The sequence below is a fragment of the Eubalaena glacialis genome, chromosome 11, assembly GCF_028564815.1.
Source record: "Eubalaena glacialis isolate mEubGla1 chromosome 11, mEubGla1.1.hap2.+ XY, whole genome shotgun sequence".
NCBI classification, from domain to species: Eukaryota; Metazoa; Chordata; class Mammalia; order Artiodactyla; family Balaenidae; genus Eubalaena; species Eubalaena glacialis.
Genome location: NC_083726.1, coordinates 25,054,232 through 25,069,224, shown reverse-complemented (window position 1 = coordinate 25,069,224; position 14,993 = coordinate 25,054,232). Strand labels below are relative to the sequence as shown.

Here is a 14,993-nt window from a genome sequence, read left to right as displayed (position 1 = left end):
TCTTTGGTTTGTCTGTATTTCATTTGTTTCTCATTGTTATTTGGTTCACAGTATATAACAGTACATTGATGTTAATTACAAATATCTGCCTGAAAATTCAGTTTCTTAAATGGAACAGAAAGTAACATTTACTGAGCTCCAGCTTCTACATAAACTAATCTAAATACATTTAATCCTCATAGCATTCTTTTTGACAGAGAAAGAAACAGACCCTAAGACAGATCATGTAGCTTGTTGGTTGATATTTATTTCACTGCTTTATCTGTCCATGTTTTGTTACACTAGATGTGGTAGAATTTACAGCCATCTCAAATCTAGCACACTGTGGTTTAAAGCATGAAAATAAAATTGAAAAAAATGCAAACATCATACAACCCAAACACATTGAAAATTAGTAAACACATAAACACTTTGAGTCATGGGGTTTATAACATTTTTAGATGTAAAATATATGACAACAATAGCACAAAAGACTGGGAGGGCAAATAAAATTAAACTGTCATAAGTTTTTAAACTTTATATAAATATAAAGTGATACAATATTAACTCTCAAGTGGAATGTGATAAGTTAAGTATGCATTTAATAAGCCCCAGAATAACTACCAAAAAAGAGATATAGCTAAAATGCCAAATGGAAGCTAAAAGTAAAGTGGAAAACTAAATAATAGTCAATTAAAGAAGGCAGGAAAAGAGGAACACAGACACATGGGACAAATAGAAAACAAACAACAAATAATCTAACCCAATTATATCTATAACTATATTAATATAAGTGGATTAAATACCCTAATTAAAAGGCAGAGATTGTTTGACTGGATAAAAGAGAAAGACATGTACTTGTCCATAATAGAAGCACTTCTGGGACTTCCCTGGTGGCACAGTGGTTAAGAATCTGCCTGCCAATGCAGGGGACGTGGGTTCGAGCCCTGGTCCGGGAAGATCCCACATGCCGCTGAGCAACTAAGCCCGTGCGCCACAACTACTGAGCCTGCGCTCTAGAGCGCGTGAGCCACAACTGAGCCCACGTGCCACAACTACTGAAGCCCGCTCACCTAGGGCCTGTGCTCTGCAACAAGAGAAGCCACCGCAATGAGAAGCCCGCACACTGCAATGAAGAGTAGCCCCCGCTCGCCACAACTAGAGAAAACCCGTGCACAGCAACAAAGACCCAATGCAGCCAAAAATAAATAAATAAATAAATAAATTTATAAAAAAAAAAAGAGAGAGAAGCACTTCTGGATATAAAGAAACAGATAGATTGAAAATAAAACAGTGAAAGAAAATAGTAAGCCTAAAATATGAAAATAGTAAACGTAAAAAAGCTGGTGAGGCTATGTTAATATTAGATAAAATACTCTTCAAATCAAGAAGTATTTTGAGAGATAAAGAGGGACATTTCCTAATGAGAAGAATTAGGAATTAGGCTCAATTAATGAGGAAGACATACTGATCATAAATGTGTATGCACCAAATAACAGAGATTCAGAATACACTCTGGACACCCAAAGCTTGAAGAGCTTCCTGTTTGGTGGACACATTGATGTGTCAGATGGGTATCAGGCCCTGACTCCATAGAGAGAGGGCACAGAATCTCCTCATCTTGGACCCTTCGAAACCTAGCTCTATGCACCTCTTCCTTTTGGCTGTTCCTGAGTTGTATCCTTTATAAGAAAACTGTATCAGTGAATTCTGAGTCATTCTAGGAAATTATTGAACCCGAATTTATAGCTGGTCAGTCAGAAGTGCGAGTGACCCTGAGACTTGTGGCTGGCACTCCAGTGAGCACTGAGCCCTTAAACTGTGGAGTCTGACCCTGACTCTGGGGTAGTTAGTGTCAGAAGTGACGTGCAGTACAAATTAAGATTGGTTGGAAACAGAGCACAAGGTACATGGTGTGTTCACCAAGATGTATCATATGCAGAGTCAAAAAATAAGTCATAATAAAATTTAAAAGACTGAAATCTGAAAGAGTATGTTTTCTAACTGCTACATTATAAACTGATTAATACAATGTAGGAAGAAAAATCTCCAAATATCTGGAAATTAAATAACACAGTTCTAAATAATCCATGGGTCAAAGAAGAAAACACAAGGGAAATTTAAAAAGTATTTCAACTGATGATGACATATCAGAATTTGTGGGATGTAAATAAGCCAGTGCTTAACAGAAACTTTATAGCTTTAAATGTTTAGTAAATAGGAAGAAAGATATAAATCAATCATTTAAGTGTTCATCTATGGGAGCTAGAAAAAGAAGAGTAAATTAGACCCAAAGTAAGTAAAAAGAATAATAGAAATAATAAGAAGAAATGAAGGAAATGGTAAGAGCAGAAATAAATTAGATATAAAACAACCCAGAAAATTAATAAAGTCAATAAATTAATCTTTTGAAAATATTATTAAAATTGGCAGAATCTTAGGAATACTGATGAAGAACAAAAGTGAGAAAAGCACAGATTACTAATACTAGTAATGAAAGAGGGATATAGCTACAGTTCCTATATATATTAAAAGAAAAATAAGGGAATGTCATGACCAATTTTTACTAATGAATTTGATAACTTAGATGAAATGGACATGTCTATTAGAAAGTACAACTTAACAAATCTGACACAAGAAGTGATAGAAAAAATGAATTACCCAAATATATTAAAGAAATTGAACTCATAATCAGAAACCTTGACATAAAGAAAACTCTAGACCCAGAATATTTCCCTGCAGCATTCTAGCAAACACACAAGGAAGAAATAATAAATCATATACCAATTTTTTTTAGAAGTGAGTCCAGCTTAACCCTGACAGATATATCAAAAAGAAAAGTATGAATCAATATTACTTATGAACATAGACACAAAACTCTTTAATGAAGTATTAGCAAATCAATCCCAGTAATATATAAAATATGCAAATTATATATATAATATATACAAATGATGATCAAGGGGGGTTTAATCCCAGAAATGTAAGGTTACCATTTGAAAATCAATCAGTGTAATTCACCATATTAACAGGATACAGGAGAAAAATCACATGGCCGTTGAAATAGATACAGAAAAAGTATTTACAAAATTCGATATCACTTTTTCCACCTGCTGCTCCTCCCCCTCTGGTTTCACCATGCTCACTCTGAGCTCCGGGCACCTGCTAAGCCAGGGCAGCTGTCATCTCTCGCCAGCTGCCATCACAATTATTTACCTGGACCTCATCAGCCATCATGAGATGTTTCCCGACATTTATAAGTTCCTGGAGATCGAGAGCGGGCTGTGCCTGGAGGTGGAAGGGAAGATGGTCAGTAGGACAGAGGATAACATTGATGGAAATGTACTCTGCTGTACAGTGCTCTCAGTACCCTAGGTGAAGGTACTGAAAGCACAGTAATCACTGGTGTTGATATTGTCATGAACCATTGCTTGCAGAAAACCAGTTTCACAAAAGAGGGCTATAAGAAGTAAATCAAAGTTTCCATGAAATCCATCAGAGGCAGACTTGAAGAACAGAAACCAGAAAGAGTAAAACCTTTTATGACAGAGGCTACAGAATAAATCAAGCACTTCCTTACTAATTTAAAAAACTACCAGTTTTTTATTGGTGAAAATATGAATTTAGATAGTGTGGTTGCTCTGCTGGACTCCTGTGAGGATGGTATGACCCCATTTATGATTTTCTTTATGGATGGTTTAGAAATAGAGAAATGTTAACAAATTTGGCAGTAACTTTGGATCTATCACCTGTCATCATAACTGGCTGCCGCTTTGCATCCACACGGCATGAGGACTTAGACAAATGGGACTGATGTCATCTTGAGCTCTTTGACTTTTGATTATTAGATGACAAGGACAGAGCTCATAACATCAATAAAATGACATCTATCCTTTATTGAGCATGTCCCAGGTGCCAGACACTGTGCTAAGGAGGCAGAGTCACATAGGTCATGTGTGTCACACCTATTATCCATATCTTCATAGCTTGACTTCAGGTACGCATATGGCATTTCACAGCCAGATGACTTTCAAGATCTCTTCCAAATTCAAGGACTATGAATCTTATGGGAGGGAGGGGCTAGACTTGAGGTACTGTTTATTGGGCTATAGTCTGGCCAGTAGGCGGATCTAACGGGCTTTGCTTTGCCTCAGAAATTTCTAGGGGTGTACACAAATGCGTCAGGGACTTACAGGAAATGAACACAATAGTTACAGAGTACCTCTAACTTAGGCAAAAAGAGGGTCTTCTGGAAGATTTTCTTCTCCATAAGTTTGACCTTTTGCATTGGGGAATTGGACATATTATTCTACAAACTGGATGTAACCAATGTATTAGGGAAATTTAATTATTTGTGTATACTATAACCTGTTTTTCCTCAAAACTTTACCTTATTTATTGGTTTACTATCCTTACTTAAATAGTGACTGTGTGCCAGCAAGTATAGTAATGACTAGCCTTACATGCTATTTACATTTAGGCTTAAATGATTAAAATTAAATAAAATTAAAAATCTAGTTGCACTAGTCATACTTCAACAGCTCAGCCTCCACATGTGCTTAGCGGCTTCTGTATGGAACAGCACAGATGACGCACGTTTCCATCATTGCAGAAGTGCTGTTGGATAGTGTCATCAAGCTTTGATTTGCATAATAAAAATAGTAAATTTATTTTCTGTTCAGTTCTTTTCCATGTTATATTTTTAGCTATACATTCAGTGTTCAGAAAAAACATGTAGTAAAATCTGAAATTACACAATTTTTTTTTCCATGTGCTACTTGCAGACTGTTGAAGAAGAAGGAGAGTTCAGTGTTCCAAGTTGCTATGGAAATATTAAAAATGATAACGGTGGTTCTAGCCTTACCTTTGAGGATCCTCTGGATGATGTCAATGTGGTTGATTTGAAATGGATCCACGACTTTGTATTAAAATCTCTGGAACTTGTATATCAAGTAGAAAAATGGGAAACACTTGTATCACTTGCCATTCAGTTCAATACAATTTCGCAGTAAGTACCGCTGTAAGGGCAGCTAACAGGGACAGACTTCACCGAGAAGAATGTTTCTTTACTAACATTTGTTTTTAATATATTTTTACCATTGTCTAGTGAGAGATATACAGAGCAAGTGACGCCACTCCTGGTGTACGCACAGCGCCAGCTTCTTCTACGAATATCCAAGTGCAAGGGCCCAGATATTACCCAACAGCCTTGCGTAAGATACGAGGCTGAATATGAACAGAAGGTAAGTTTGGCTCTATTATTCATGCAGTGGTGATTTCTTATTAGTACACATGTAAATAGCAAGATTTAGGAATCAGATAAATGTTCCTATTTTCACTTAGGCATTTATCATTCAAATCAGCAAGCATTGTTGAGAGTTGCTCTGTGCCAGTGTTTTCCAGATGCAGGGAAAACAAAAATAAAGTCCTGGTACACAGGAGCTTATATTCAGATCAGGGCTGATTTACCCATTAAGCATAGTGGGAACAGTGTCTAGAGCCACAGTACTTTTTTAGGAGCCACTAAATGTTTTAATTTCTTTCAAAATGAGAAGAAAAAAGTAACTTTTAGGTCAAAGAAAATGTTTCAGTTTTTACAATTCATCTATTTATGTTTATACCAAAGGAGTCATACAATATAATTTTTAATATTTTTTGATGGAGCAGTGGGCCCATGAAGGCAAGAGTGCCTAAGGCCCACGAACGTCATGGTGCAGCTTTAAGTTAGGTAGGGGGGAGGAAAGAGATATGTAAATTCTCTCATTTATTAACTTACTAAATATGTATTGACTCCCTAAGATTAGAGCCATTGCGTTCAGATGTCCAGTGTGTGTCCTGCCTGAGGGCTCCTGTCTCCAGCCTGTAGTCTATTCTTAATGGCAGATAGAACAGCCTTTTATAAACCTGTCGGGGGTCCTGGATTCAGTCCCTGCCCCACACACCAGTCCATGTGGCGGGTTGCAGCCACCCAGCGAGGACTCCGTTTTCTCCTTTTCACAAAGGTTCCTTGTCGCCTTGGCGTAGTCTTTGTAGAGAGAACACAGTTTGATTTCTTGCTTTATGGAGTTTAATGTCAGAGGGGGTGGAAGTAGGGCCAGAGAATAAGCATGTAAACAGATAAAAAGATTTACGACCATCATAAATTCTCTGAGGAAAATAAAATAGGTCAGTGGGATAGAGATAGGCTGGGGTGGGGGGTAGAAAGTTGAGCCAAGGGGATCAGGAAGGCCCTTGGAGATGGAAACATTTAGTGGGAAGGGGCCGCCCATACGCTGGGAAAGAGCATTCCAGCCCAAGGGGAGAACAAGGGCAAAGGCCCCGAGACGGGGCAGGAAGGCCCGCATGCTGCAGTGTAGCAGAGGAGGGGGAGGGGCAAAGAAGAGGCTGCTCCTTCTGAGCCGTCGTTGTTGCCTCTTCCTCCTCCTCCTCTCCTCCGCAGTGTCTCAGTGTCCGTGTAGCCCAACACTCTGTTCTTGGTCCTCCTGTCTTCTCTATCCACACACTCTCCCTTGGAGAGTTAATTCAATCTGTGGCTCAAAATTACATCTCCAGGCTAGACCTTTCTCCTGAATTCTGTGTTGACATATCTGACTGCCTATATCAGTCAGGGTTCAGTCAGAGGAGCAAAACTAGTTAGAATTAACTGTCTGTCTGTTGATCGATCTATCTATTTATCAAGATTCGTTAAAAGGAGTCGGCTTATGTGATCATGGGGCCTCACTAAGCAAGTCCAAAATCCAGTGGGTAGGCAGTTGGGATCATGAACAGGAAGGAACCCTACAGGTGTGGCCAGAAGCTGTTCTCCATAGGCAGTCAGTGAGGGAGGATCCAGTGAGGAGAGCGCAGCTGTAGACCTGGATGCTGTTTGGAGTTTGGAGTCTGAAGACTTCCAGCATGGCAAGGACTCACCTGATTAGGGCAGGCCCACCTACAATAATCTCCCTAGCTTAAAGTCAATTTATTAGGGACTTTAATTAGTATCTGAAAAATACCCTCACAGCAGCACCTAGATTAGTGTTTGACTGAATAACTGGGATGAACAGTGTGTATGCTACACAATGGATGCTTCCCTTCCCATCATCCTCATAGTTTAGCCTAACTAAACTGACTCATCAAAAACCCATCACATTGCCTTATCAGCATCATCTCTTAGATGTTTAAGACTCTTCTCGAATTCGGTACATGCCAAACAAACCTGTTCTGCCACGTCTTGCCCACTTCAATTGATGCAAACCTCATCCTCCTAGCTGCTCAGGCCAGACACCTGGGAGAGCATCCCTGACTCCTCTCTTGCTTTTACACCCCACTTCAGGTTGGTTACCAAATCCTCTGCCTTCAAAATAGACTCAGAATCTGACCACTTCTCGCTGCCTCCTCCACTGCTGCTCTCATCCGAGCTACTGCTGTGTTTGCTTGGATTAATGCAATGACTTCCTAACTCTTTTCCTTGCTTCCAGCCTCCCTGAACTCCTGTCTCCAGCCTGTAGTCTATTCTGAATGGCAGATAGAACAGCCTTTTAAAAACCTGTCAGACCATGACATTCCTCTGCTTTAAACCCTGCAGTGGTTTCCCATCTGATTCAGTGTTAAAGTTAACATCTTCATCACGGCCTTAATGCCCCACATAACTCATCCCCCTGTGATCACCAGTAACTTGTCTCTGTTAATTCCCCTGCAGCTTTCAGCTGCTGTGTTCTTCTGTTCTTTAAGAAGACCCTACCCCAGGGTCTTTGCATTTGCTATTCCCCTGCTTGGAATTGTGCCTGCCCCCCGCCAAATGTCCACATTGATTTTTCCTGCACCTTTTCCAGTCTTTGCTGAATATCACATTCTCTGTGAGGACTTTCCTCATTACCTTATTTAAAATTATGTGTTGTTTGCTCTATTTCTCTCTATAGTGTTTATAACTCCTTAGTATATTTTATAATGTACTCTATATTTTGTTTATTGTCTCTCTATTTCCACTAGAATAAGTTCCACAAGAATAGGAATTTTTGCTTATTTTATTCTCTGCTATATCATCTGTGAGCTTGGAGCAGTGCCTGGCACATAATAGGTGTTCAATAAAGATTTTTAAATGAAGCTGGAGAGGTGGGAAGGACTAGGTCAAGTAGGGCCTTATTAGGCTGGGGGAAGGAATTTGCATTTTCTTAGACTGTCTTTACATCTCATTGTAGAAGTACCTACAAGGGACAATAAAAAAACAACATCTACATCAGACTGGGGTTCAAGGATGGTTGTATTTTGAGCATTAGGTTAGTTCAGTGGGGATGGTGGTGGGAGTGGACAAATGGAGACAAGAGGATGGTGGACTTTTAAAAGAATTACCTTATGTCTAAAAATTTCCTGTTTTCAGATATTTTACAACTTTAGGACTCAAGTATCTGTTAAAAATAGTTTAAACAAATACTACAGAGGAAGTTAGTTCTGGAAAACTTCACCAGGGAAATTTAAATTGTGTTAATTTTGAGTAGGGGGGGAAATCTGCCATTGAAAAAGCAGCCTCTATTTTAAATATGTTTCAACTTACATAATGGAAGATATATTTAGACTAGTGAATTTATAGAATATCAGAAAAATCATATTCTAATTGCTCTACATAATTTGCCTAATGCTTTTCCAGCTGTGCTATACAAAAGAAATATGAAAAATTATATAGCCACTTTTTTCCCCCAAAAGTTCTCATGATTGGATGCTACTCTCGAGCTTTTATTTATAGCATCTTTTTGTATCTCTCTTTTTTTTTTTTTACAAATGAAAAATAAGATGAACATTTCAAGTAAGCCAAATTTTTGGCTATAAATACCTAAGTGATATTTGTTTTCTCCTTTCTTTTTTAAGATAACCTGCCGAAATTTCATTGGGAAACAGCTCAAGATTAATCCTCTAACCAATAAAGTGACAACTATAGGACACCAGGCAGATTTCCTTAAAAATCTTATCTCTTCAGGTTGGAACCAATTTTAGCTTGAAACTCTTTCTCTTTTCTTCAAAACAAGGTTTGCTATCGTGTTCTGCATGTCAAGTCTTCCATAATTAAAGTGTTTGCAAAATTTCTTTTGCAGGTTTATTTGACTGAAAATAATCCATTTGATATTTACCATCTTATGTTGCTATAAATGTCACTTAAGGGGAATTAAAACACATGTTTTTATTAGTTTAATCTGTTAGTTAAAGAAGGGAGATAAAAAGAGGGAGAAAGGAAATTGATGGGAAAAAATAAAGATGGGAATAGACTGTTTTGCACATTTTCCCCTGTTTTTAATCTCACTTGGGAACTCTTTAAATTGACCTTTTGCTATTTTCTTTGTTCCATCTTGATGCCCGTAATAACTTCCATTTCCGTAATCAATATAGATTGTCCTTCTATTGGTGTTACCAAGGTTTAGTTGTAGGTCTTTTAACGAGAGTGCAAGAGAAGATCTGGGAACATCATGACTCCTTTGGTTTTAGCTGGTAAGCCCTCTTGGAATGTTCTGGTGGTGCAGCTTGTAGGAACGAGGCAATAGGATGAGAAGAAAATGGAAATAAAGCCTTCTCTCAATTGCACTTTTCCTATGTTTTGGGTATAGGAAAGAAATGCAAGTCTTCCCTTTGAAGTGTTAGGATTCCTTCATTCATTTATCTGTTGATTTTAGGTATGTATGTGTGCATGTATGTAGGTATGTATTCATTCATTCATTCATTCATTCATTTCTTGAGTAGGTCAGGCAGCTGTTCAGTCATTCAGCAAACATTTATTGAGTATCTACCATGTGCTAAGTTCTGTACTAGGTCCTGAGAATACAAAGATGAATGAGACTAAAGATTTGTTATCCGATTTACAGCCCAATGAAGGAGACCAATAAATAAACCAGAGATTATAGTGTAGAGTAGTAAGGTCTATACTGTTATGACTACTGCTGCTGCTGCTATAAACAATAATAGTTAACGGCTAACATCGCTTTTGAGAGACTCCATGTAATTTAGTGGGGTTAATGTAAAAGTAAAAGGCAAAAGCTGAGGTTAGAAAGGTTGGCAGAAGTTGGATAATAAAGGGTCTTAGAAGGTAGGATAAAGAGATTCAGCTTTATCCGGAGAGCTGAGGGGAGCTAGTTAGAAGGATGTAAAGAAGGAAGAGGAAATGATCATATTTGTGTTCTTGAACTTTCGGCAGCAGCGTGGGGAAAAGGTTGGGAGGAGACCATGTGGAGGTAGGAGAGCAGCTGCTCCCAGCTTGTGTGTTACAGACATGATGAGGTCCTGGACTTAGATGGTGAGAACAGAGGGGTGGGCAGATATGCACTCGTTAGGTGAGGCGGATGGATGGGGAAGGGAGGAATTCAAGTTGTCTTGGTTTCTGGCTTGGGTGGCTAAATGGATGTAATATCTTCATTCTATAAACAAAAACAAAAACAGCAACAACAACAAAAAACACTGAAGGGAGGGGCAGGTTAGAGGAAAACATTTCTTTGCTATAACTGAGTTCAAGGTGCCTGAATGATAGCTGAGTAGAATGATCCAGTATATGATTGGATGTACCAGTGAGGCACTCAGCAGATCTGTAATTTAGTCACCAATACATTGGTAGTGGTTGAAATCAGGGGCTTGTATGAGGTCACCCAGGGAGAGTTCTGTGGAGTATGGACCTGAGGATGGCCTCACTTTGGAAGCTGTGCCAGTCGAAATGGTCTGGGCTATGTAGCAGTCAAGAACAATCCCCAAATGTCATTGCCTTAGTGCAAGGGAAAGTCTATTTTTTGCCCATGCTACTGTATTCAGTGAGGTTGAGCAACTCATCATCATGGGTTGGTGGAATGTCCATCTTCATACAGGCTTCCATGATTGTTTTAGAGGCAGGAGACAAAACACTAATGTTATCCTCTAGGGCAGCTAAACCTGGAGGCATACAGTAAATGGTTCAGAGCACAGCCTTTGAAGCAAGACCATGTGCATATACTATGCACTTTGTGCTAAGGGCTTTATGTAGATTGTCTTATTTCATTATTATAACAACCCCAATAAAAGAATTATTATTATGCATTGGACAGCAGGCACTGTATGAGTATTAGTGCTTTGTGAGTGTTAAGTGCTTTGTGAATGTTAGCTTAACAACTGTCTGATGAGGTAAGTTTGTTATTGTCCCCATTTTCCAGGCAAGAAAAAGAATGTATTTTATATATATTTTTATATTTTATAATTTTATATTCATGATTTATATATAAATCAGGTGGTGGCTCTTAAAGCTGATACCTGAAGTTGACTCATGTCACTTCTATTTTATTGGCTAACGTCACATGGCCACAGCTAACTTTGAAAGGAGAGGGAAGTGTGATGGTCCTCTGTACCCCAAGGATAAAGAGATAGAATATGTGAAGAGCCCTAATGACTGTCATGGGAACAAACAGAGAAGGGGCAGTATCTGAAAGAGATTGGGACATGGCCCAAGAGGTGGGAAGTACAGGAGGTGAGAGTGGTACAAACAAGGCCAAGGCGAGAGAAAGTGTGAGTCAGCGGTCAGAGAGAGGTCACATAAGATAAGGACAGACTGTCTATTGTATTTGGGAGGTCATTGTCACTGGCCTTTTTGCTGTCCTCACCTTAGGGTCTTGCTCTAGCTGGTTCTCCTTCCTGAAGTGTTCTACCCCCATCTAGATGCCTGTCTGATAAATCCCTCACCTCTTTAAAATCTTTGTGCACATCTCAAATTTTCAATGGTGCTTACCCTGACTGTTCTGTTTGAAACTGCACCCTGCCTGCTTCCTTCCAATTCCCCTTACTTTAATAAATGTATTCTTTTTTCCTGGAGCACTTATAACCACTTATCGCACTGTATAATTTAGTTTTTTGTTGCATTTATCGATCACTAGTCTGTCTCCCCTGATAAAATGTAAGCTCTGTGAAGTGAGGGGTCATTGGTTCGTTCATTGATATAATCCAAATGCCTTCATCAGTGCCTGACACATAGTAGGAACTCAATATCTACTTGTCAAATGAATGACTTTGTGACTTTGACAAGAGTCACTTCAAAGAAATGGTGGGGAGGGGAGTGGAAGTATTTTGAGCGGTGGGTGCAGTAGTGGTGAGGTGCGCCTGCACAGAATCATTAAATGAGAGTTGCCTTTCGCGAAGCTTCGAAGTGACAAGGAAGAGGGGGGAAGGAGCAGCCAGAAGGAAAAGTAGAGCTCAGGACAGCTCAGGAGGGTTTTGTTTGGTTTGTGTGTCTGTTTTTAGTAGAAAAGAAGGAGCATATTTCTATATTAAATGAAAAGAGCCAGGAGAGGGGGAGAGCTCAGAGACAGGAGAAAAAGATATTTGATAGGGAAAGGAGCTTGAGGATAAACAAGGAAGAGAATGGGACATAGGGGACTTAGCCTTAGACGGGAGGGTGGGACGCCCCTGCTGCTAGGGCAGAAAGAAAGGAGAGAACAGGCCCAAATGCAGGAAAATTTGTAGATGGTAATGGTAGGAGTTGAAGGCATCCTCACTGGGTACTGGAGATTTTTTTAATGAAGCAGGGGGTTGAGAGCACAGCCAAGGTTGATAGGGTAGGAGATTTCAGGAGGGATGTGAGAGGGTCGACCGGCCACTGAGAAAAATAGGAGCAGGGAGGATAGAAGGGCTGCAGAGCAGTGTAGAGGGTCCAGTTGAGTAAGGTTGGTGACCATGAATTTGTAGGTTTTACTGTTCATGATATTTTACTGTTCATGACAATTTACTGATAAATTGTCTTCTCATATTCAGTGAACAATGGGAGGACCACCTTCCTGTGGTCAATCACGTGTGACTGGTTCCAATCAAAGAGCATGATTCTTCCTGGGTGTGTTCTCCTTTTCTTCATCTTGTCCGTCAAACCTCTGGAGATTCCCCAATTTGGGATCCATAACTCAGAATGTGATTTATACTATCCCCTCCATCCTAAAAAGAGCTGGCAACAAATGTGAGAAAATGTGTCGAAAATGCTTGTTATCAAAATGATGACTAGCATCTCAGGTCTAGGAGAAGCATACGTAGCAAAAGTCTAGACCTGTGTGACCAGCAGGTGCTTACTGATGATGGCCGCAATATGTCAGAAAAGCACTTTGCCTGCCTATTGTTAAGTTACGATTGGAAAGGCAAGATGGCAGGTGGTGGGACAGAAAGGAAGGCGGGGGGAACCAGGCTACAGTGGTCCTTTGGAATGGTTCTCAGTGGTGGTGGGGGTATAGCCAGTTTGAGCAGTGAACAGAGCAGGAATATTCAAGTAGATAAAATCTAAAAATTATTGTAATGGCAGTAATAATTGATTGAGCCAAGTACTTTATAACTATTACCTTCTTTAATTTTAACAATCTTAGGAGGTAGAGATTATTATGCTTATTATTACAGATGAGAAAATTTAGTGTTACTAGTGAGTACTGGAACCATGATTCAAACCCTGGTCCGTCTGATTGCTTAACCCATAAGGGCTCCACTAAGCCATCAGGTCTGTTCATCATTTGTCCCCTTTCAGGTTAGTCTCTCTTCTAAACTTATAGCACTCAAGAAAAAATTGCTGTGTCTCAGTAGTTATGGGGAGACAGATACTTTATTGTGACTTGTTATGATAGTTTCACAATTTTTAGATGATCCTGCATAGTAACTACAGGTTTTACATTGAGCAATTATCATTAAAATCTTGGCGTCCACCTTATAGCTCCTTATAAAACTCTAGGACCTCTGTGACTAGGAGCATAATCTGGCCTGGACTTTTGGGTTTATTAGGCAAATTTTTAGGATGCTGATTTTTTTTTCAGTATACTGAATTCAGATCATTAACATGTTTATAAGTATGATGGGTCTTATGTATATCACCACGACATGTTTGCAATTCTTAAAAGAATTTTTAAAAAGACCAAGTATACTTCTGATGGTTTCCACACCAGGTCACTGCTCTAGAACCTCATAGATTCCCTTTTGGCATGACAGCATTTGGTGGTAGTGCTTGATACATTTAATTCTTCAGAACAGGTATTGTAATGCTCCAGTGCCTAGGAACATTTGGTGTTCTCATTACTTAACAGCATTCTATTCTCCCTCTAGCTATTTAACAATGCATATGTAATTTGGTATAGTCTCTGTAGGGTTTGGAGGAGTGAGAATACCTTACCTTACAGATGATTTTTTGTATGTTTGAGTAACTTGCCTGCTTGTTAAGCTTCATAGGGGAGATAACTCTATGGATGTGCCTTTTATTGTAGCTGTTTTTGCATTCTGTCTGGGATCTCTTTCTTGAGTTTTGACCTTATTGGTATTTAAGTTCTCTAATAGGGTAATTCAGTCATCAGGTGTGTTGGAATTTTGAACCCTTTGGCTGGCATGTTTTTTTAGTACCTCTGGGCATTTAGATTGATGTGACCAAGTGTGTAGAAAGCAGCCCAAATTTTGTATCACTCCCTGATCCTTCCTTGGTGAACCCATCTCTCTGGAGTCATTGGCATTTCAATTTTAATATCTACACTGGTACAATGAGAGATGTAGTAAATCGAGTCTTTTTTCTCCTCCTCCTTCTTATTCTTACCTATTCCAAACCGTTGAGGCTATTAGTGCCTTTAAAATAGCTTCTTGAATTATCCATGGAATTTTTCAGAGAGGAACCCCTTGAGACAAAGATGGCAGGACGAGGCCTGCAAAGCTAATATTTCCTTATTCCTTTGCATCATTTATCTCATGTAGACAGCCACCAAAACACCAACAGAGCCCTAATTAGACTACAAGGAAAAAGGGTATACTAGGCTTGAAAGAAGAAAAAAAAAGTAAAGTAAAAGATAGTTTAGGAAAAAAACAAAAAGGAATGATTTATAAGCAGATAGTTGATAAAAAGTAGCAGGATGATTTTATTCAGACCTCATTTTTTTTTTTTTTTTTAATAAATTTATTTATTTATTTATTTTTGCTGTGTTGGGTCTTCGTTTCTGTGCGAGGGCTTTCTCTAGTTGCGGCAAGCGGGGGCCACTCTTCATCGCGGTGCGCGGGCCTCTCACTATCGCGGCCTCTGTTGTTGCGGAGCACAGGCT

General features: G+C 39.2%; 1 protein-coding gene and 1 pseudogene across 2 annotated transcripts in view; both read left to right on the top strand.

Annotated features, from left to right (window-relative positions):
- The window catches only part of CFAP54 (cilia and flagella associated protein 54), a 303,497-nt gene that overhangs the window by 145,638 nt on the left and 142,866 nt on the right, over positions 1-14,993 (top strand). For both annotated transcript variants that reach the window (XM_061204898.1, XM_061204897.1), the window contains exons 37-39: positions 4,764-4,987; positions 5,087-5,222; positions 8,821-8,929. In XM_061204898.1, the coding sequence (XP_061060881.1) occupies positions 4,764-4,987; positions 5,087-5,222; positions 8,821-8,929 (469 nt within the window). The remainder of the gene's footprint in view (positions 1-4,763; positions 4,988-5,086; positions 5,223-8,820; positions 8,930-14,993) is intronic.
- Positions 3,193-3,698, top strand: LOC133100886 (translationally-controlled tumor protein-like; annotated as a pseudogene).